At 43.3% G+C, this 22,206-nt stretch overlaps 2 protein-coding genes across 2 annotated transcripts in view; one reads left to right on the top strand and one right to left on the bottom strand.

The window, feature by feature from the left end:
* LOC136675087 (astrotactin-2-like) overlaps nt 1–22,206 on the bottom strand; it is a 469,599-nt gene that overhangs the window by 417,977 nt on the left and 29,416 nt on the right. The window lies entirely within an intron of this gene.
* LOC136683844 (gamma-crystallin M2-like) lies at nt 169–937 on the top strand. The gene is made up of 3 exons (XM_066659037.1): nt 169–180; nt 328–570; nt 662–937. Exons 1-3 carry the CDS (start codon nt 169–171, stop codon nt 935–937), a joined length of 531 nt encoding a protein of 176 aa, XP_066515134.1.

The raw sequence follows: 22,206 nt of genomic DNA, 5'->3' as shown, positions 1-22,206 counted from the left end.
CTGGGCCTCCAGGCCAGTCTGCTTGGTCAGGGCTTTGGACAATAGGAGGTGCGTCCATCCTTTGGGTCCGGTCAGGTATAAATGTAAGGGGTTAAACCCCAGTAGAGCGTGTCAGTCACCAGTTGGAAACAGCTCAGTTGGAAAAGCAAACCAACCCAAGCCGCCAAAATGATGGGCAAGGTAAGCTTCAGCTTGTTTGGGTTTGGAATCATTCAAAGGACCAAAGTTTGGGGCTAGTAGTTTCAATCATTATAGTAATGATATGTTCCTCATTTTCCTAATCCTTCACTGGGATTCCACACTGACCTGTCGCTTCCTCTTTCCCAGATCATCTTCTACGAGGACAGGAACTTCTCCGGCCGTTCCTGGGAGTGCAGCAGCGACTGCGCCGACATGTCCTCCTACATGAGCCGCTGTCACTCCTGCAGAGTGGAGAGCGGATGCTGGATGGTGTACGATCGCCCCAACTACATGGGCAACCAGCACTTCATCAGGAGGGGAGAGTACAGCGACTACATGAGCATGTGGGGCATGACCAACTGGATCAGGTCCTGCCGCATGATCCCCAGGGTAAGACACTGAGTGAGATCATCAGTTGACTGGTCGTTGTCATTTTGCAAGTCAGTTGATCGATGTTTACGTCTTTCTCCCCCCACTACAGTACAGCGGACCCTACAGGATGAGGGTGTACGAGAGGGACAACTACATGGGTCAGATGATGGAGATGACCGATGACTGCGACTCCTTTACAGACCGTTACCACTGGTCTCACGGCTGCATGTCCTGCCACGTGATGGACGGACACTGGCTGATGTACGACCAGCCCAACTACAGAGGCAGGATGTGGTACTTCGGACCCGGACACTACAGGAGCTTCAGGGACTGGGGCAACATGAGGTTCATGAGCATGAGGCGCATCATGGACTCCTGGTACTAAAGAAGAGAACACTTAAAATGTTGTAAAGAAGGAAGTGTTCAATAAAATGATCAACGACTGAACAGAATCTATGAGGTGCTGTGTTTATTTATTTATTTATTTATTTTTTTTTTTAAATGGTGGTTTAATACTGAGTCTGCACACTGGGCGTCACAAAATGGAGTCTTCTGAGCTAGGGGTGGACACATGACTATGAAATCATTTAACAACAATCAGACAATTGATAACAATTTAAATATTTATTTATTTATTTATTTATATTTTAAAAATGAAAAATACACTTGGAAAAATCTCTAATTTAAAAAAAAAATAATAATAAAATTCATAAACTTCAATAGAATCTGAACCGACTTGAATTGACCACTTCATGACCTCTCTCTCAGCTGAAATGTCCATCACTATCCCATTCAATGTAACATAACGTAACCAAATTCCATTGCCTCTTCACAACATTTGACCCTGTTCCACATTTGAACACCACCCCCCACCTCCACACTCGGGAAGCAATTGGGGGTTGGTTGCCTTGCTTAGGGGCACCTCAGCCCCAATATTTCCACCTGTTTGAGATCATCAACCTACTGATCTTTGAGTCCCAAATACACTTACTTACATGGCCTCTGTTGAGCTGCTCGTTCTGGTGTTTATGTTTTTTCACACACTGGACGGGTCCAGAAGCAGAGTACACTGTACACAGCGCTGCATTCACCATCAAGCTCCAGTCTAGATGTCTTTCTTACACCTGTCCTCAGGTACCTAAAGCTTAAACCCACCTCCTACCTTCAAATTAAAGAATAGAAATGATGAAATAATCACTTATTCGGTGCCTGTGTGCTTCAATGTGAGGATCCGGAATGCAACAGCACACACACTGTGAAACCAGAACTCCCAGTCAGCTTCCTGTGGAATAACACAGGATTAAATGAGCCGTTTTGATTCTGCCGCCCTTCCGACGTCAAGGGCAAAGACTTTAGAACTGTCACGCCCCCTCGTCTGAGTCTATCCAATCATAGAGCTTTACCCGTGCTTTACGTGAGAGCGCAAACACGAGGTTAAACACAGCAAAACAGACACAACGAGCACAGAGAAATAAGAGCACTGAGAAAGAGAACAGAGCGAAAATGGCTAATAACCAGAGCTTCTTCTCCTCGCTCCTCACTGCTGTGCGCTCGGGGTCGGGGTGAACAGCGAGCGGCTCGTTATCATTTAAAGGAACAGGTGCTGAAAGCGGGCGTTCTGAACAGGGCTGTTTACACAGGGGGAGAACACTGCTGTGGGGCTTGGACCAAAGCAGGTCACAGACAATTCTTTTAGAACCAGAGCTGTGTTCCACTGTGGAGAAGAGGAAGGATATATGTCTCCTCACCTTAATTCAAATTAATGACAACTACAGTATTTGCAAAGCTTTTTCTGGGTAAAACAACAAGACTTAGCATAAAGAGTGTAAACATATTTACTCAGAAAAACACTACATCTATGAGGGGACCAGATGAAGTGAGGAAAGCTGCAATGTGGCACTCATCCACAGAGACTCCGACTGGTCCATGGGGCTATAAATCTTAGGGTGTCCTTATGACAGAAATCAATAAACAAAAGCTTGACCACATCTCCCCCAGGCAACTCTATTATGTCACTGCAGTATACATTGTGTGTCCATGTCAGAGACCGAGAGAGTGAGTGTGTGTGTGAGAGAGTGAGTGTGTGTGTGTGTGTGTGAGAGAGAGAGAGAGAGAGAGAGAGAGAGAGAGAGAGAGAGAGAGAGAGAGAGAGAGAGAGAGAGAGAGAGAGAGAGAGAGAGAGAGACCGAGTTCCCATGTCTTCAGTAATATGTCAAGAACACAGTAATAGTAAACCTGTAAGTGTAGACACTAATAGCAGTACAACAGAAAAATGAGCTCCTCTTCTCAAACTGACAGAAAGCACACACACACACACACACAGAGCCAATTATTAACTTCTGATGCTCTAATACAGCATTTCTGGGCTCATAAAAATATAACAGTATCCAATAATAAAACTGTGATGTGACATCAATAATCCGTCTTTTGATTCCGTTTATTGTTTTTTGTTTTTATGTTTATGGCTATTGTTGGTTTCACCCTCTGGTTTTATTGATATATAATTCCACCTAATTTGTCCACTCCTTGTCTCTGATTGGCTGGTTCTGTGTCCTGTAGATGATTGGCTGGTTCTGTCTCCTGCTGCTGATTGGCTGGTTATATCCTCTTGTCTCTGATTGGCTAGTTCTGTGTCCTGCAGTTGATTGGTTGGCTATGTTCCCTGTCTCTGATTGGCTAGTTCTATGTCCTGCAGCTGATTGTCTGGTTCTGTTTCCTGTTGCTGATTGGCTGGTTATGTCCCCTGTCTCTGATTGGCTAGTTCTGTGTCCTGCTGCTGATTGGCTGGTTATGTCCTCTGTCTCTGATTGGCTAGTTATGTGTCCTGCTGCTGATTGGCTGGTTATGTCCTCTGTCTCTGATTGGCTAGTTCTGTGTCCTGCAGCTGATTGGCAGTTTCTGTCTCCTGTTACTGATTGGCTGGTTATGTCCCTTGTCTCTGGTTGGTTCTGGTTCTGGTTCTGTTTCCTAATCCTGATTGGCTGATTCTGTTCTGTATTCCTAGTAGGCTTCTGAAATGTGATCATTTGTTCAACTGTGTAATTTTGTGTCTAATAAAATAAATGAAGACACATGTCAAACAGCTCTCAAACTTCAAAAAGTTTAACACCAGTGATAACACAAGTGTCCCCAAGCCCTGGAAACTGTCTTCTGTTTACCACAAGAGCCGTGTTCATGTCTCTGTCTCTGGAGTAGAAGCTGGTTTAGAGAGAGTTGTAGTGATAGAGAATGTGTGTGGATGTAAACAACAGTTATCAACTCTCTCTCTCTCTCTCTCTCTCTCTCTCTCTCTCTCTCTAACTTTCAGAATGAGGGACGGCCACCTGCTGACCGCTAGCTTCCAGGGCAATGTGTTCACAGCTGATAGCGCTGAGCCTGGCCAGAGGGGACTGGACTATCTTCCAGAGAAAAGGCATGGACGATAACGACTAATGCAAAGCCAAGAGACAACAAAGGGCACATGGTGAGGGGACATAATGAGGAATGGACAGAGCTGCAAACACAGAGAGAAGAGCCTAGTCCACTCTGCAAACAGGAGAGAAACGGCTCAAGTAAACGATCGGCCAAAGACTTTTTTTTTGATATTCCGTCACTGATGAAAGTTTTGGTGTAGATTTAGATGTTTCAGAGTCAGTTTCTGAGGGTACTGCTCCTGAATGGGAACGTGGTCGAATACTGGCCTTGAGCAGGACTCAGAACCTTTATGTTGTAAAATATTATGTGAGTTTACTAAAGATATCAATCAATTCATCATTAAACCTAAACACTATATATAGCCTGCTAATTCAAACAATGTATAATTATTATTATAAGTAACCCCCCCCCCCAAACCATACAAATGAATATGTCCAATTAAAAACACGTATCTCCAAAAAGCTAACTTCTCAGGAGCAAGAAAAGAGTGTATTTCTCTGAGGGTCACAGTAAAAATAAACCACAGATAACACCATTTACACCCAGTACAGCTCCAAAATGTGAAAGTATCTTTATTGGGAGCATGTCCAAAGTTTCATAAGTAAAATGGACTTGTGTGTGTTTTGTAAACAGCAAACACTGACAAACACTGATTTCTTTTAGTGGATTCCAACAAGCCACGCCCACCTCCGTGTAACCACAGCCATGCAGCATATTCTCCTACAGAACTGCCGCTATGTATCTGTGTTTCAGCAAAAGCAGAGTGTATCATCACTAAACTAGATCTAAATCAGCTTATTTAATCCTTACTGTGATTAGTTTTAGTCACGCTGCTCTAATATTTCACATGAGTAAACGTGAGATCAGTCGTTAGCTGTAGCACGGACACTCAGACAGCGCCGGGAGAACGGGGGAGGGGTGTTGATTGACAGTTCTAGCAGCCAATGGAGAAACTAGTTAAAGAAGCTGTGATTTCTCAGCTGTTCATTAGTCGTTCTGATATTAGCCGCTGTGAACAGACAGAGATTAATGCCACATTTAACACGTAAGTGAAAACACGTAAAAATGGAGATACGTGTTTTTAATCCGACTGCGACGCCGTGTAAACACATATTTCATATGGATTGTGGGTTTTTCTGTTAAGTGGCCAATGATTGTTGTTGAAGTTGTTTCTATTTTCCACTTATTTACACATTTAGTTGGAAAACGTATATGATTCAACTGTAGTGTCTGTATTCTCTTAAAAAACCTAGTTGTTCTTGATCAAACAGTGGTCTGAATTATATCCGCTTCAAGGTGGAGTCATGAATATATATATATATATATATATATATATATATATAAAGGCTGTCAAGACAATGGCAAAAATCAAAGGAACCACTTCGGAAGTGAAGTAACCACCTAAGTCTCTGTGTCAAATACCAGAGTCCTGTTCTGTTCTGCACTCACACAGAAACCTAATGAATCTTAAATAAGAGAGTAGTTCATAAATCTCAGTCACACTCACTCCGAGCTCACAGCTTTAAAACAGAGGCAAGAAATCCTGAGAGAAAGAACAGAGAAGAGGGCAAGACCAGGCCAGAATACAGAGAGGGAATGTAGGGGAACGAGGAGGGAGGGAGAAAATGAAGAAGAAGAAAACACCAACATCAGTAAACTATCGATAAAGTTAGGATGAAAGATAAGACGTTAAGGACGACAAAATAAAGGTGAAGATAAAGACACTGAAGAACACAGAGAAAAAAACAACAACAACAAATGATGAAGAGTTAGACAACAAGCACAAGACAGAGACAAAGACACTGACAAAGACATAAAGACAGATCGTAAACAAAGGAAAACCTTTCTTTATCTTCTAAACAAAACTGGCCTCCATCAACAAAACACAAAGCCCGTGCTGTCAACACACGGAGATAAGACGGCCTCGTCAGCTGCTGTGGCAACCACAGCAATATCATTATCAATATTTAATAAAGGGCTTTGGCTAATCCTCCTTCATTCCTCCTTCTTTTCTTCCTCTTCTTTTTTTTATTTATTTTTTTTTTTTCAAACAATCGTGAGGATATGAGTGGATGGGAACTGCCCAAGTCACGAACTGAGCTCAAGGACCAAATCCCAAATCCTATCCCAAATCCAGATTAGCTCTTAGAATAATGTCCCTGTCCTTCTTTTCTCAACTAGACCACACAAGAAAGACAGAAGAAACTCTCAGGAGCTATATTTTCAGGTTATTTATATGTATTACATATATATTACACAAATATTAATCATATATAACAATCCATATAGCAAACCTTTTCTGCTGGCACACGAAACTGTATTAAAACACACACACACAAAAATGCTATTAACCATCGTTCCATCTGTGTGTAGATAAAGAGACCCATCCAGATTAAGTGATGCTACTCTTCCAAGCTCTTAAAATATCTCTAAACAATGCGTCAGCTCTGTGTTTCTCAACAGATCTAACAAGTACTTAATGAAGCATGCTGTTGACTCATCAAAAAATGTTTAATTCTCTCCAGTGATCTGTTGTAAGGGTGTAGTATCACATTCATAATGTTATAACACATGTAATACAGTTTATTAAAATAATAATTATAATAATGATAGTAATTTCCTGTTCTCCAGCCCTGAAAGGATCAGCATAGAGAGACAAATTCTGTAAACAGCATGTTTGCGTTGACACATGAGAGCAGGCTCTGTGCTCTGATTGGGCAGACCCAGACAAGGGGGCGGGGCAACTATAAAGTCTCTGAACTTGACGTCAGAAGCGGAGTTGAATAAGAACGACTCGTTTTATCCCATGTTTCTTGACTTGGGCAGCACACAGAAAACTGACTGGGTGGTCTTGTTTCACAGTGTGTGTGTGTTGGTGGGCTTCAGGTACATACATTAATGAGCACATGCACTGAATAGGGAATTTAATCCCAATGTGTCTCCTTCAGATTAAAACTGTATATGGGTTTAGGCTTAATTATAATTCGCCATTACACAGAACCATGGGTATCACTTTAAAATAAGACTGCACTTATTAGGGCTTTTAACTGATTTAAAATTCTGTTTATTACACAGTTGTTAATTAGGTTTTAAACACATTCAAAATAATTAATTATCATTTTAATACAACTAGAAAGAACAACTTTTATATCTAATACTCAAAGTGTAAAATATCTTACAAAATATATTGTGGTTAAGTATAAGCTAAAGCCTGAGAAAGTGAATTTAGTCAATTCATATTTAAAGTCTAAATACTATGTTCTATAGGTGGTTAATTGATTAAATTTATGTGGTTAAAGGGTTAAAGGTATGAACAAATATGTGCTGGAGCTGACAGGGTTAATGTTGACTGATGGAGGAGACAAAGTAAGATTGAGTGATGGATGTGGGTCCACTATTTCACAAACAGCAGTTTATAGTTGCCATTTTTAGGTTTACAACTTAATTAATAACCATTTATAAACATATTGTAAACATGTATGTACCTTTATAAATGTAGTCCTATTTTTAAATGATACAAAACCATGTTAATTATGCAATGTTGTTTTCATCACACATATAAATACATGTTTACATTGCATTTTGAATTCTACATATAGTGAGGCATATTGTCATTACTATAACCACTTAGAATGGCTTATAAATGAGTTATAATGCCATGTTTTAACATTATTCCCTAATGCGTAATTTTGGTTACAGAACGGAATGTACTTTAAAAACTAAAGCAATGATTGTGATCTCTTATAAATGTTACAACATGTAATTAAGTTGTTAAAAGGTGTAATTAACATCATCTATAGAAGGTGTTATTGTGATCCTTTTGCAGATTTCAAGACCTTCATCTAGTATGTAGTTGGGGAATACGATGCAGTCTCTCAGAATAAACACACAATAAGCAACATCAGACGAGCACTATGGACTGGGTCAACACACCTTGGACACCCTCCCCGCCTTAAAGACTGCTAAGAAGGGGGGGAGAGGGAGGGCCAACTGCCTTCAGAAAGAAAACTTGATCATTTGGCAAAAGAAAACTAATTAAAAGATAAAAACCAATACCTTGCAAATTCAATTTCAAACTGCACGCCTGCAAACACTGATTGCTTTTCAATGACAAAGCGAAAAGGCCTCGTCGCCAAAGGAGGGCTTTTAGAATTGAATTACATTTCAGATCTTTTCCCACCTGTGCAGGTGGGAGGTCTTGTTTCAGTCCTCTGTACTTCATCCCTCTTCCCGAAATGATTATTTTCATAGACCACTGGTTTTGTTCATTTCAATCGGGTGGGTTTATAAAGTACACGTGTCTAAGTGTGGTCCCAGAGGGCCAAGGCGGTGCTTTAGCAGAACTGACTCTGTTCCTCAGCTAATTAAAAAAAAAAAAAAAAAAAAAGAGATGGGAGGATGTAAAAAGAAATTATACATTTCCAAACCTGTCGCCTGCATAACACAATCTCTATTAAAAAAAAGCCTGCAAAAGTAGAACGGAATAATCTAGAGCAGATGCTCATGAGCCAATGGTTGCCTTGCCCAATGCCAAGTGTCAGCTAGAGTGGTGTAAGCCTCATCAGCACTGCTTTTCAACAGTGGACTTGTGATCTGTGGAGGAAGTGAACACTGCCCAATACTTTAGAGTGGTGTTTGTGATTCTGAACTAATCATCCATCCAATCACCCGCATCTGACCTCTGTAATGCACTAATGGCTGAATGCCATCAAATCCTTACAGCAATGTTCCCATATCTTTTCTTTAAAGCTTTTTCAAGAGACCAGCAGGTTCATATAAAATTGATTATTTGTGACCACCATTGTTAACACTGTCAAGCCCAGGCTTATTAAATACTTATTAATTAATAATTACATTGACTACAATGTTATCTACGTTGGTTTGTCTTGCGTTACCAAGGTTAATTAGGAATTAGGACCCGAGTAGTGTGTCCCTGTATTTTAAAAGTTAAAAAGCCTTTCAACAGCAGCCAAACGTTTACTTATTATTATTTTTTTTTCCTACTGATTTTCAGGAACCCAGCTTTCAAGCTCTATAACAGCAGTTATTGTAAAGGACTGGGAATGCTGATTGTAGACCATTGAATTGAATGCTGTTTCCTATTCTCTGTAGCATCCAGCTCGAGGACTTGGCCAGGGGTGTTGTTCATTCATTAGTGCAGAATATCCCAGCTCCATTTCAGATCCGCTTCTTCCGTAACTCTGTTTGTCAGTCCGTTAACAATCCTTGTCCACACACTATCGACGAAGGACACCAAAAATAACACCAGCACACCACGCCGTCATCTCTTTTTACCATCCTTTAGACGCATCTTCGCTGTCACAGAAATCAATAGCCCTACAAATATTTGTCTTTTAAAGATTCTTGATCCCGCATCTTAAAGCCATTAGGATGCCGCCTGTTTTTAATCCGCATTAACCTTCGACGGAATGGAGGGATCGATGCGGTGGAATATTAGGAGCTTGTTCTACTGACCCAAGAATTAAACACAGCAGGGAATGGCTGAGAGCTTCATCATATCTGTGTCCACACTTGGATTTGATCAGATATCATCCCACACTTTCCAAAGGTCAGAAACAACATAAACACCCCCTTAAATGTACAACCACAGTCTTAGGGTCCACATAAAAACCTCCATTTTCCCATAGACACCTTTGAAATAGTGCTGGTTTTGTAATCCCATAGAAGAGCACTGACCCAATGACCAGGAGGTCCTAAAGCAACCTCGCATCTTTCATTGTGTCCGATGCCAAGCTTCCCCCAACTTTGGTCTGTGGTGCAGTGATATTATTCTCTGAGGTGATGTACCTGTGGAATGAGTTGCCAACTGCCATCAAATCCCACCTGCAATGTTCAGTTTACATCTAGTTACATCTAAGCTTTCCTTGAAGTGTGAACACAAAAGTGGGACAAAGTACCTAATAACAGCATTGATTTCAGAAGATCTGTTGAACAAATGAGGGTCTGCGAATGTCAATGAGTTGGGAATCAATGCTATTTACAAATCTATGACTGAGACCGATCCTAAAGACCACCTCAGGAACACGAGTGTTCGTTTCTGAGAGTGTAGAGTCAGTCGAGTTTGATCGGGCTAGAGATGAGTCAAGGAACATGGTTCATTTCCGTTCAATGTCACATACGAACACAGAGAATCTGGTTATGAAAGTTGGACATTATGAATCTACATAATTGCTGATATCTCCTGCAAGATTAATCTCTAATCTTAGCCGGGGCTTGAATGAATAATGACTTTAGTTGAGATAATTAGACTAAAGTGTGTGGTTCATTCATTCACTTTCTCTAACCACTTCATCACGTCCAAGGTGTTTCCAGAGCCTACTCACAATCACAGTGCCATCCCACATTTCTTTTCAAATCAAATATATTACAAAGTAGACTACTCTGGTTAAAATGAGCTGGTGAGGTGAGGTAGTGAGGTCAGGTCATTAGTCCTGGATCACAAACACCACTCCCACTAGTCTCATAGTTGCTGGATGGTGCTCCATCACTTCACAGAGCACAGCTACACTGCTCCACAGCCCAATACGGGAGCAGTGGGGTCTTAAAATCAATTGAAATTCATTAGTTCAGGGCATGGAGAGCTGGCTCATGTGTGGCTGGTTCAGAACCTCACCATGCTTTATGGTCATAAGCTGTGAACAGTGGACAGCTGTATCCATGGCAGTCAACACATTTGGACATTACTTCTAAACCTTGTTAGGAAAAGGTCCGGTCATGTTCCTTATTACAGACTCTCCTTCTGCGTGCAGTTTGGGACTGTCCTGTTCCACCAGCTCTTAGTTCCCGATCACGCCCAGGTTCTCAGTTTGAAAAAGTCCTGTGCTGTGGTTGCAAATCCGTCACATCCCTCCGAAGATACAGTATGTAACATCCCAGATGGTGAGGCAGATTTTAAGAGAAATTCCTGCTTTAATCTTTCCCCTGGAATGCAGGGGAATCCATGCGGATGTGAGCTCCAGCTCCGTTCGTGTTGTACGTGTCAGAGAGGATCTGGAGCGGAGGGAATGTGTCTGGGGTGAAGCATGAACTCAACTCTCAGAAGAAGGGATGTGTTTGAAAAGTAGACTATGGAGCTTTGTTTGAGGGTTAACCCTAACACACACACACACACACACACACACACACACAGTCTCTCTCTCTCACTTTCACACACACACAAAAAGAAAAAAAAAAATAATAATAAATAAATAAATAAATAATTAAAAAAAAATGTTTTATGTTCCAATGTAATAACACAATTAAACTAGTGTTTATTTATTCTTAATAAATAAATATATATACAAAAGTAAGATATGTTTGAAACTCTCCCAAAGAGTGAGTGTTTGAGTGACTGGGCTAAGGTGTGAGTGACTGGGTGAGTTTGTGAGTGACTGGGTGGGTGTGTGAAACTGTCCCCAGGTGTGAGTGTGTGTGTGTGTGACTGGGTGAGTGTGTGAAACTGTCCCCAGGTGTGTGTGAGTGAGTGACTGGGTGAGTTTGTGAGTGACTGGGTGAGTGTGTGAAACTGTCCTCAGGTGTGTGTGTGTGACTGGGTGAGTGTGTGAAACTGTCCACTGGTGTGTGAGTGTGTGTGTGTGTGTGTGTGACTGGGTGAGTGTGTGAAACTGTCCCCAGGTGTGTGTGTGTGAGTGACTGGGTGTGTGTGTGAGTGACTGGGTGAGTTTGTGAGTGACTGGGTGGGTGTGTGAAACTGTCCCCAGGTGTGAGTGTGTGTGTGTGTGACTGGGTGAGTGTGTGAAACTGTCCCCAGGTGTGTGTGAGTGAGTGACTGGGTGAGTTTGTGAGTGACTGGGTGAGTGTGTGAAACTGTCCTCAGGTGTGTGTGTGTGACTGGGTGAGTGTGTGAAACTGTCCACTGGTGTGTGAGTGTGTGTGTGTGTGTGTGTGACTGGGTGAGTGTGTGAAACTGTCCCCAGGTGTGTGTGTGTGAGTGACTGGGTGTGTGTGTGAGTGACTGGGTGAGTTTGTGAGTGACTGGGTGGGTGTGTGAAACTGTCCCCAGGTGTGAGTGTGTGTGTGTGTGACTGGGTGAGTGTGTGAAACTGTCCCCAGGTGTGTGTGAGTGAGTGACTGGGTGAGTTTGTGAGTGACTGGGTGAGTGTGTGAAACTGTCCTCAGGTGTGAGTGTGTGTGTGTGACTGGGTGAGTGTGTGAAACTGTCCACTGGTGTGTGAGTGTGTGTGTGTGTGTGTGTGTGTGACTGGGTGAGTGTGTGAAACTGTCCCCAGGTGTGTGTGTGTGAGTGACTGGGTGTGTGTGTGAGTGACTGGGTGAGTTTGTGAGTGACTGGGTGGGTGTGTGAAACTGTCCCCAGGTGTGAGTGTGTGTGTGTGTGACTGGGTGAGTGTGTGAAACTGTCCCCAGGTGTGTGTGAGTGAGTGACTGGGTGAGTTTGTGAGTGACTGGGTGAGTGTGTGAAACTGTCCTCAGGTGTGAGTGTGTGTGTGTGACTGGGTGAGTGTGTGAAACTGTCCACTGGTGTGTGAGTGTGTGTGTGTGTGTGTGTGTGTGACTGGGTGAGTGTGTGAAACTGTCCCCAGGTGTGTGTGTGTGAGTGACTGGGTGAGTGTGCGAAACTGTCCACAGGTGTGAGTGTGTGAGTGACTGGGTGAGTGTGTGAGTGAATGGGTACGTGTGTGAAACTGTCCCCAGGTGTGTGTGTGTGTGTGTGTGTGTGTGTGTGTGTGTGTGAATTAGTGACTGGGTGAGTGTGTGTACCCACTGCAACATCAATCAAGACAATTACAGAAGATGGATGAATGAATAAATGAATGAGTAAAAGACAGTATTTTTCACACCGTATCTCAGGTAGTTTTACCATCTGCTTTTCTAAATGCCATCAGTGGGATTTATCCCCATCCTTGAGTACCGTGGAAAGTGTCTAAAATCATTTACTCATTAACTCCATGAATCAACGGACTCCTCAAATGTCAGTCACCTCACGCGCTGCAGAATCAGGACATCATCAATAACCACAATCACTTTCTGATGCAGTGTGAAAGCTGCTGCTCCATTTGAGCTGGATGTAGATAAGGGGCAGGGTCATTAGTAAAGGCTGATTATGTGGAAACGCAGCACTGGCGCCTTCTCGCTGAATCTCTGCAAATCCACTACATTCAGGCCTCATTCAGAGGCTCATAAACAAGATGAAGCAACCGAATAAAGATATGATTAAACTGGAATGACCTCCATTCGCCTTGCTGTAAGGAGATGGTGTAGAAACTACAGGCGACGGTGTGAAACATGTCGATATAGAAGGTAAAAAAGAGGGTGTAAAAGCTCTACAAGATGGAAAAGAAAATATCGAAGGTGATGTCAATGTGGAAAATACTGCAGATCAAACAGAAGAAATTTAATTCCATTAAATTTCAGTGAAATCCAGTTGCTAAAAGGTCCTCCAGCTAAGCTCCAACTCTCAGGATCTGTGCTCTCACGTCCTTCTCGCTCTTTCTAGTGAACTGACCATGTTCTCCTCCTGAAAACTGCTGCCCCACACAAGTCCGGAAGGTGGTTTGCCATTTTCTGATGTCAGATATAGACGATCTGATACTGAAGATGATTCAGATGATCTAGAACAAAGTGGGTGGCGCGGTGGTGCAGCAGGCAGTGTCACAGTCACACAGCCCCCAGGGACCCGGAGTTTGTGGGTTCGATTCCCGCGCCAGGTGACTGTCTGTGAGGAGTGTGGTGTGTTCTCCCTGTGTCTGCGTGGGTTTCCTCCGGGTGACTGTCTGTGAGGAGTGTGGTGTGTTCTCCCTGTGTCCGCGTGGGTTTCCTCCGGGTGCTCTGGTTTCCTCCCACAGTCCAAAAACACACGTTGGTAGGTGGATTGGTGACTCAAATGTGTCCATAGTTGTGTGTGTGTGTGTCTGTGTTGCCCTGTGAAGGACTGGCGTCCCCTCCAGGGTGTATTCCTGCCTTGCACCCAATGATTCCAGGTAGGCTCTGAACACACTGCGACCCTGAATTGGATAAGCGGTTACAGATAATGAATGAATGAATGAATGAATAGAGCACAGTGTAGAAGCTATAAAATACAAGCAACTATCATTACATTGTCTGTTCAGATTTTAACCATTTGCAGCTCTCCAGTCGTTCCCTAAAGCCCTAGTGTCTATAAATAATAAATAAAAAATAAAATAAAATTAAACAAATAAACAAAGTGTCTCTGTTCAGTATGCTAGTCTCTCTCTCTCTCTCTCTCTCTCTCTCTCTCTCTCTCTCTCTCTCTCTCTCTCTCTCTCTCTCTCTCTCTCTCTCTCTCTCTCATCATCAGTACAAATTCTGAAGTACGCAACCCTAGCACTGTCCTGTCCCATGATTCCACTGGAGTTGTGGTGCTTAGGAAGAAAAATGGCAGAAAGGAGGGAGCCGGCTTTTTACAAGTACGCTAGAACAACAACAATGAAAAGAAAGAAATAACATTATGGACAACACTAAGGAAAACAACAAACCCAATTTGCTTCTTGTTTAAAGTGGTATCAAAGCAAAGTGTGTTTGTTTTAAAGCTGTTAGAAATGAAGGCAAGCTAATTTCGCTAGGTACGCTAACGTACAAAATCACTCAGTGTGTCTTCCCCGAGCTGCTTCACGATGATGTCTCAGTGTGGAGTTAGAATCCATAGGGAAAAGAGCTCTGGTAAGTTTTGCATTGGTGAACAGGGCTTTTAGCGACTAATGGGACATTTGTCATTGGTGGTGTGAGGTCATAGGTCAAAAGACATGGATCAAGACAATTCAATATGTACTGTTCAAGTACATGATTTCTCTCTCTCTGCTAATGGCAGAGGTTTCTGGAGTTTTTCAGACAACTGATAGAACTGAGGATGTTGCTCTATTCCCGCTCCATATGTGGGTAACATTGACTTTTTGTGGTTTCTGATCACTTAAGGTGGAAATGGCTGGAGACGGCTAACTGCATTAGCGACAGTGCTACAAAACTGAACAACTTCAATTACAAATGAGTTTCTGTGGTGAATAAAAACTTACAGACAAGTTACACTTCAACCGCGCACAAACAACAGTCATTTTTGTCCTCCAACACAACGTTCCACCTTAAAATATGTGGATCTTCTGAAAACAATCAGAGAGAGCTGTGTTTCCCCAAAATCATAGATGTTCCCTTTACGTGTAGATGCCAAAGGAGGAGTAATAATTTTCTTATTAAAATAATCCACAACCACTTGATTTTATTAATATAATAAGAATTGATATGATTTATTAATATATAATTCACTCAGTAGCGATGCCCTCCAGTAGCTTCTACTGCAATCAAGAGGAAGGCTGCCTAAAAGAGATGGATCTAAGTCCTGATCCAGAGTGGGTTTAAGGTCTAAGCTTCACAGGAGCAGGAGAATAGTGGAGGTCTCTCGGTGGGGTTTGTTTGACTCTTTGGTCAAGGTTTAAAACAAAGCTCTGGTGTTTATTCCTAGTGCTTCTGAAATTACCATTAGCTTTGTGGAGCGTTCTATAAAAACACAACCAGAATCTCTCAAGCTTTGACTTGGCATCATTCCAACTCCTCCTCCAGGCCTACACTCTCTTCCTTAAGCAGAGCCTTTTGCAGTTGGAAGACTCTGCATTTTCTGACGAGCCGTCGGGATGGTAGGGCGGATGATGATGTGCCAGTCGCAGGAATCACAAAGGAAACTATTGTCAAAATGACATCATGCTAATGTTAATGCACATCAGCTAGTGTTCACACCATGTACAATACAGTCTAGAGCATGCAACCCTGCAGTGCTGCAAACAGAGCAGTTGTTCTTGTAGTCAATGTGTAATTAAATAATATGTTTTCTTATTATAAATGTGTAATTACACTCTGTAAACACTTATTTAACAAGTGCTAAAGCTGTGATACAACACAGACTCTCTTATGTTACCATGTGCAGTTCATGTGACTGTATACTGAACAGCTCTATTGCTTTAATCCATATTTAATAGTGAATACACCTGTAGTTACACTGCTGTTACATTATTATAAATGGATAACTACATAGTTATTACATACATTATCAAAATCACTATTATTATCACAGCTGTGGGGAAACAAACAAACAAAACAAAAAAAAAAAGAATCATGGATATGTTTTCACCAGACCCCACACACACACACACACACCTGCTTCAGCTTCTCTTTCATTTGCATCTCAAATGCTTGGCTGCTCTCTCCAGTGTCCCGTACACACTGAACCTGTAAAATCACAGGAGGTATGACTCAAATCCAAAACAAGCCCCCCACCAACCCCCACCCCCCCCCCCAACCCTTAGTGATAGCTCCCTGCAGCGCACACCCAGAGAGAGAAAACGCTATCATCCAAACCATCAAAAACACAGATGTTCACGGCTCAAGGACAATAATCCACGCCGACGTGGGCTCGGTCCTCGCCGCCAACTGGCAGCAGCGCAGGAAAAAGGCAGGAAATCGCAGTTTAATTGCACTCTCATGTTCCTCTCTGTAACTCCGCCAGAAGAGGAGCGCATCAGCAAACCGCACACAAGAGCAGAAAACATTACCCAGCATGCCTCCGGGTCTCCTGCTTATTCCAGCGCCGCCGTTCGCTTTCTTTCTATCTTCCCTTGTTGTTGTTTGCAGAAAGTTCATCAGGTCATTCTTACAGTTCGGACACTTCATAAATATTAATCCAAGCTCAGTGCGATACGAGGTCATGGCCTGAGTGCTGCAGCGCATAATTTCTCAGTATAATCTTATCACTGTTTTTCACCAAAATAACCCTCTGAATCTGAAAGCGTGTAACCGGCCTGAATTCTGATCAGAGAACAGTGAAATACGGTGGCGGCGGCGTCAGGTTTAAAGTGTACTTTCCCTCAGATGGTCTCTAGTCACGAAGGACAGGGAGAGTTGTGTGTGCAGTGTGTAATACACTGTTAATAAGTGCCATTTCCTTTTTTATTTAGTGCCGTTTACAGAGTTTTTCTCAGGTGTAATTATTTCTCACTGTTTTCAGAATTGATGATAAAAACAGGAAGCAGTGGACGGCGATGTGTTAAGTGTTGAATGAAGTATTTAATGACGTTGTTGTTGAATGACTATTTATTTATTTGTTCATTTTTCCCCAGTGTAGTTTGAGCTGTGTTGTTGTGTGTGTGTGTGTGTGTGTGTGTGTGTCGTGTGTTTATATGTACACACACAGGTTTTGTTAGTGTTGTGTTGTTTTTGGGTTTTGTGTGATGTGTGTGGTGAGCTGTACTGGTGTGTGTGTGAGTGTGAGACCAGTTGCTAGCAGCCCAGAAGACAAAAAGAGGGTCTTTGTGAAGGACGGGGTGATAAATATGGATGAGGTGTAAACACACAGGAGCAAACCTGTGCAGTTAACCTCTGCCGAGACGTTGAGAATGGCCGTAAATCTGGAGGAGCGCATTAGTGTGGACGGCAGTGTGGATGCGGCTTCCGTCCACTCCATACACACACACACACGCGGCCTTGCTGAGCCCCTGGTTTCACACACCGCAGCGACGCAGTGGCGGATAATTGCGACGGGATCAAAGCTGAGCCTGTTCCAGACAAAATAGCGGCTCCCTGACACACTCAGCTCTGTGGCAAAGAGGGAGTGGCCACCGTGCATACTGATCAGCCAGGAGGTACAGTAGAGCAGTGTGTGTGTGTGTGAGAGAGAGAGGGGTGTGAGGTGGAGGGGGGCCTGAGGGAGAGAGCGAGAGAAAGGTAACTGGCTCTGTATTGAGCAGATAATTTTACAAAGCTACATGGGCATTCAAGCTGTGTGTGTGTGTTGGGGGGGGGGGGGGGTTGTTAACTTTGATTAACCCTCACTGTTTCTATCCCCACCTGTATTAGCTTCCTTTGTAGTGGAGAAGTAAAAACAAAACCCTGTGTCATTCACTGTCACAAACTAACTTCCATAGTTTCATACACAATACTTATCTCTTCCAGAAAGACATCTATAATTAGTTTGGTAGACACTGCTCTAACGAGCAGACCGCTGCAGGGTAAATACCTGCCAGTGCTAATGACTGGCAATCAAAGTTGGCCAAAGTAAGGTCACCCTGCTTCATACTGAATACAGTAATGACATAACCATACAGTTCAGTAACGTTGTGTTAGCAGCCGATCAATACGTGTGGTGTTACCTATTACACAATTATAGTACTAAACAATGTAGATCCATATTCAATCAAACATCACTGCCAAGTCCAGGAGACACGTCAGTGAACAACTGTGTCAGCATCGAGGTTTAGAAGCACAATCCAAACCAAAGCCTTAATCCTAACCCTACACTAAAAACCTAACCCTCACCTCAGAAAACTGCACTAACTTCAACAGTCTCACTCTAAACTCCAATCTCAAGGCCACAGTGGCACTTTACCACTGTATACGCCCTCGACAGAGAGAGGCGTCACTCTACGCCACGCAACGCAGACGACTAGCACCAACTCTCCATCTGTAAAATCTCCAGCTGCAGCAGAGATCACGTTTGTTTTTATCCGACTCACGACGGCAGCTCGTAAAATTACACCGTGGTCTTTTGAAGAGGTTCAAACGCTCCTTGGATCGGTGGCTGATGAAACAATCCAGCGAGAGCTGGACGCTGCAACAAGGAAGGAACAAACTCTACTGATCTGTCTGAACTGATCACGGAGCTGTGTTCAGTCCCAAACAACAGCAACACGCCAATACACCATGAGTAAACACCGCTTAACGTTACCTTCAGCGTTCTTATGGTTTCCAAAGTCTGCTGTTTCTGTTGGAGTCATGGTTTTAAAATGTCACCCCCTACATTTCAGCAGGGAGCTGTGGGAGTCCAGTGCAATTGGTACCAGGTGTGAATCTAACCCCAAACCTAATCTGAGCACTAGGTATCACCCTAAACTCAACACGAGGGCATTACTTTGAGGTAATCACCATGCGACTGGGAATTCATTCATCTCTCAGGTCATTCATTCATTCATTTACAGTCACAACATTATTCACCACCAAAATAAACATAAGTCTCTCAGACGTTTTCCTCTTCTGGGATCGATACATAGCGCATAAAACATACGATAAAAAACCTGCATGTGATCCCAATCACAGTGAAGCAAACACCTTCGTAAGCACCTGCTCCACTCCGGCGGCGGAGCGCTACCTCAGACGAACAAATCTCTGAATTAAATTTCATGCCTCTCTAGTTACCTTTGTGTTTGGGGCTTTTCTTTGACAATCCCATTTGTGTTCAAAGGCACACAATCCACCCCATACATACCCCCCTTCCCCACCACACCCCACCCCACCCCCTCACTCCATTCACCCCCACACACCGTCTTATCCAAACACTTACACAGCATTAGCACAGAGACCATCATCAGCAGGATTTCATTTGGCTAAAGAGGTCCAGGCTATTGTCAAATCTGAGCACATGTATGGCACCTTTAAAAGAGAGGATGGAAGAGAAGAATGAGAGAGAGAGAGAGAGAGAGAGAGAGAGAGAGAGAGAGAGAGAGAGAGAGAGTGAGAGAGAGAGAGAGAGAGAGAGAGAGAGAGAATTAGCAGATCATGTCTAGTCCAGAATGTAAACCCAGCTTGTATAGGCCCAATAACAGAGCACTGCCAATAGCATGGGATGATCCAGACCTGGACATGAGCCTTAGCTCAGCGTATCCAATGGTGAATGTAGGCCAGAGAGGTATGAGCATATATGATGGTCAAGATCAGAGAAATAAACAGTGTCTCTGTGTCATCGCATCCACAGCTGCAATAAACCAGTGCTAAAGATTTATAAACACAGCTCAAAGCCAAACGATAAACCTCTGATGAAATATTAAAGATAGATGTGTTATAAAAAAGAGCACCACCACAGATAGACGACTGTGTAATTCTGAGTTTTAAAGCTAAACAAATCGAAATGTAAAACTGTTACATTATATTCAGTTCTTTACCTGAGGTGGTCTCACTGTGAATTTGTGCCTATTTCACTAAAAGACCATTCCCAAGATTTGTAAAATGTGTATTAAATATATTAAATGGATGCTGATGTGAGTTTCGAGCAACACCATCATGAAAAGAAGTAAATAACTAAGTAAATAAATAAATAATAAATAATCAGGGTGCCACAGTGGCGCAGCAGGTAGTATCCCAGTCACGCAGCTCCAGGGGCCCGGAGGTTGTGGGTTCGATTTCCGCTCCAGGTGACTGTCTGTGAGGAGTGTGGTGTGTTCTCCCTGTGTCTGCGTGGGTTTCCTCCGGGTGACTGTCTGTGAGGAGTGTGGTGTGTTCTCCCTGCGTCTGCGTGGGTTTCCTCCGGGTTACTGTCTGTGAGGAGTGTGGTGTGTTCTCTCTGTGTCAGCATGTGTTTCCTCCGGGTGACTGTCTGTGAGGAGTGTGGTGTGTTCTCTGTGTTTGCGTGGGTTTCCTCCGGGTGACTGTCTGTGAGGAGTGTGGTGTGTTCTCCCTGTGCGTGCGTGGGTTTCCTCCAGGTGACTGTCTGTGAGGAGTGTGGTGTGTTCTCCCTGCGTCTGCGTGGGTTTCCTCCGGGTGACTGTCTGTGAGGAGTGTGGTGTGTTCTCCCTGTGTCTGCGTGGGTTTCCTCCGGGTGACTGTCTGTGAGGAGTGTGGTGTGTTCTCCCTGTGTCTGCGTGGGTTTCCTCCGGGTGACTGTCTGTGAGGAGTGTGGTGTGTTCTCCCTGTGTCTGGGTGGGTTTCCTCCGGGTGCTCCGGTTTCCTTCCACAGTCCAAAAACACACGTTGGTAGGTGGATTGGCGACTCAAAAGTGTCCATAGGTGTGAATGTGTGCGTGTGTGTGTTGCCCTGTGAAGGACTGGCACCCCCTAAATAATCAGACTATAAACCTGCATTAATCCTAAACCTAACATTATTCTTGATCTTATCTTTGCCCCTAAACCTAACCAAAACCTAAATCTTTAGCATTAAACTTAGCTCCAAATGATTAGAAACAGCAGTGTTATGTGATTGTTTATATTACATTAATGAGACCTGACCCTGAACTTAACCCCAACTCTAAACTTATCCCTAATATTTAACCAGGAGCCTTACTCTAATTGCCAAAATATTAGAAACATCATTCTATCCATTTATTAATTATTTATTCATTCATTTTTTTATTCAATGTAACAATGTATTTCATGAACAATTGTTAACATCCACTGTTCTCCATTTTAGTCACACAGTATGTGCTCATATTTGGAGATGTTGTTGACTCTAGACAGCAAAGAAACAAACCTTCAGATCCCATTCCCAAATGTCCATAAACAGTAGATGGTAAAGGAATCAGAAACATCAAAGTAAACCATGAATAAGTAAGTCACATCAATAAAAACCTGCCCCCTGTATGTTTCTAGTTCAGCTGGATGCAGTAGTTAGTGTGAAATTTAGTGTATGGAAGTGTGTGGAGGTTTGTGGAGTGTAAATCCCCTCCAGTTAACCCCTCTATCTCTCTCAGCAGTGTGAGCCTGTGCTGCAGGAAGACGCTGCCGGAGCCCCGAGGTCACCTTCAAAGCCGTGTTCCATCAGACGGGCCGCGGCCCAACAGCAGCCGTCCAAATACTAAAGGCAGCTCGCTTTCATCTGTCAAACGCTGGAGAAGCAGCTCCTGCAGCTCCAGCCTCGACTGATCCACGGCTTTGATGGAGAAGAGGGAAGAGCTGTACGGGCTCAGCACTTACCCACACTGCACTGCTGCACTCGTCCGAATACAAATGGTCAGGAAAAAAAACACAAACAAAAGGGACACCGAGGACACGGAGCTTCATTTGTCAGTACAGAGCACAGTGGTCTCTCAGTTTTGCACAGCACCACACACTCAGCCTCGTTTTACAGTTCATTCGTCAACTTGCACTGACAATATGCATGCACTATGTACTTCTACGGTTCCAGACTATAATACATGTTGCTCTGCATACTTTGCTAGCCTTCGTTTGGTTCTGTTTTTCAGTGGTCAGGACCCTCACAGACCCCCACAGAGCTTGTATCCTGTAATCTGTGTTGTGGATCATTACGAGCGTTGCAGTGACGCTGAGGAGGTGGCGGTGTGTTATGGTCACCAGAGAGAGTCGTCACTCTATGCCACGCAACGCAGACAACCAGCACCAACTCTCCATCTGTAAAATCTCCAGCTGCAGCAGAGATCACGTTTGTTTTTATCTGACTCACGACGGCAGCTTGTAAAATTACGCCGTGGTCTTTTGAAGAGGTTCGAACGCTCCTTGGATCAGTGGCCGACGAAAGAATCCAGCGAGAGCTGGACG

Source organism: Hoplias malabaricus, chromosome 2 (genome assembly GCF_029633855.1).
Source record: "Hoplias malabaricus isolate fHopMal1 chromosome 2, fHopMal1.hap1, whole genome shotgun sequence".
NCBI lineage: Eukaryota > Metazoa > Chordata > Actinopteri > Characiformes > Erythrinidae > Hoplias > Hoplias malabaricus.
Note: the sequence above shows the minus strand (reverse complement) of the source record. Positions and strands in the feature narration are given on the sequence as shown.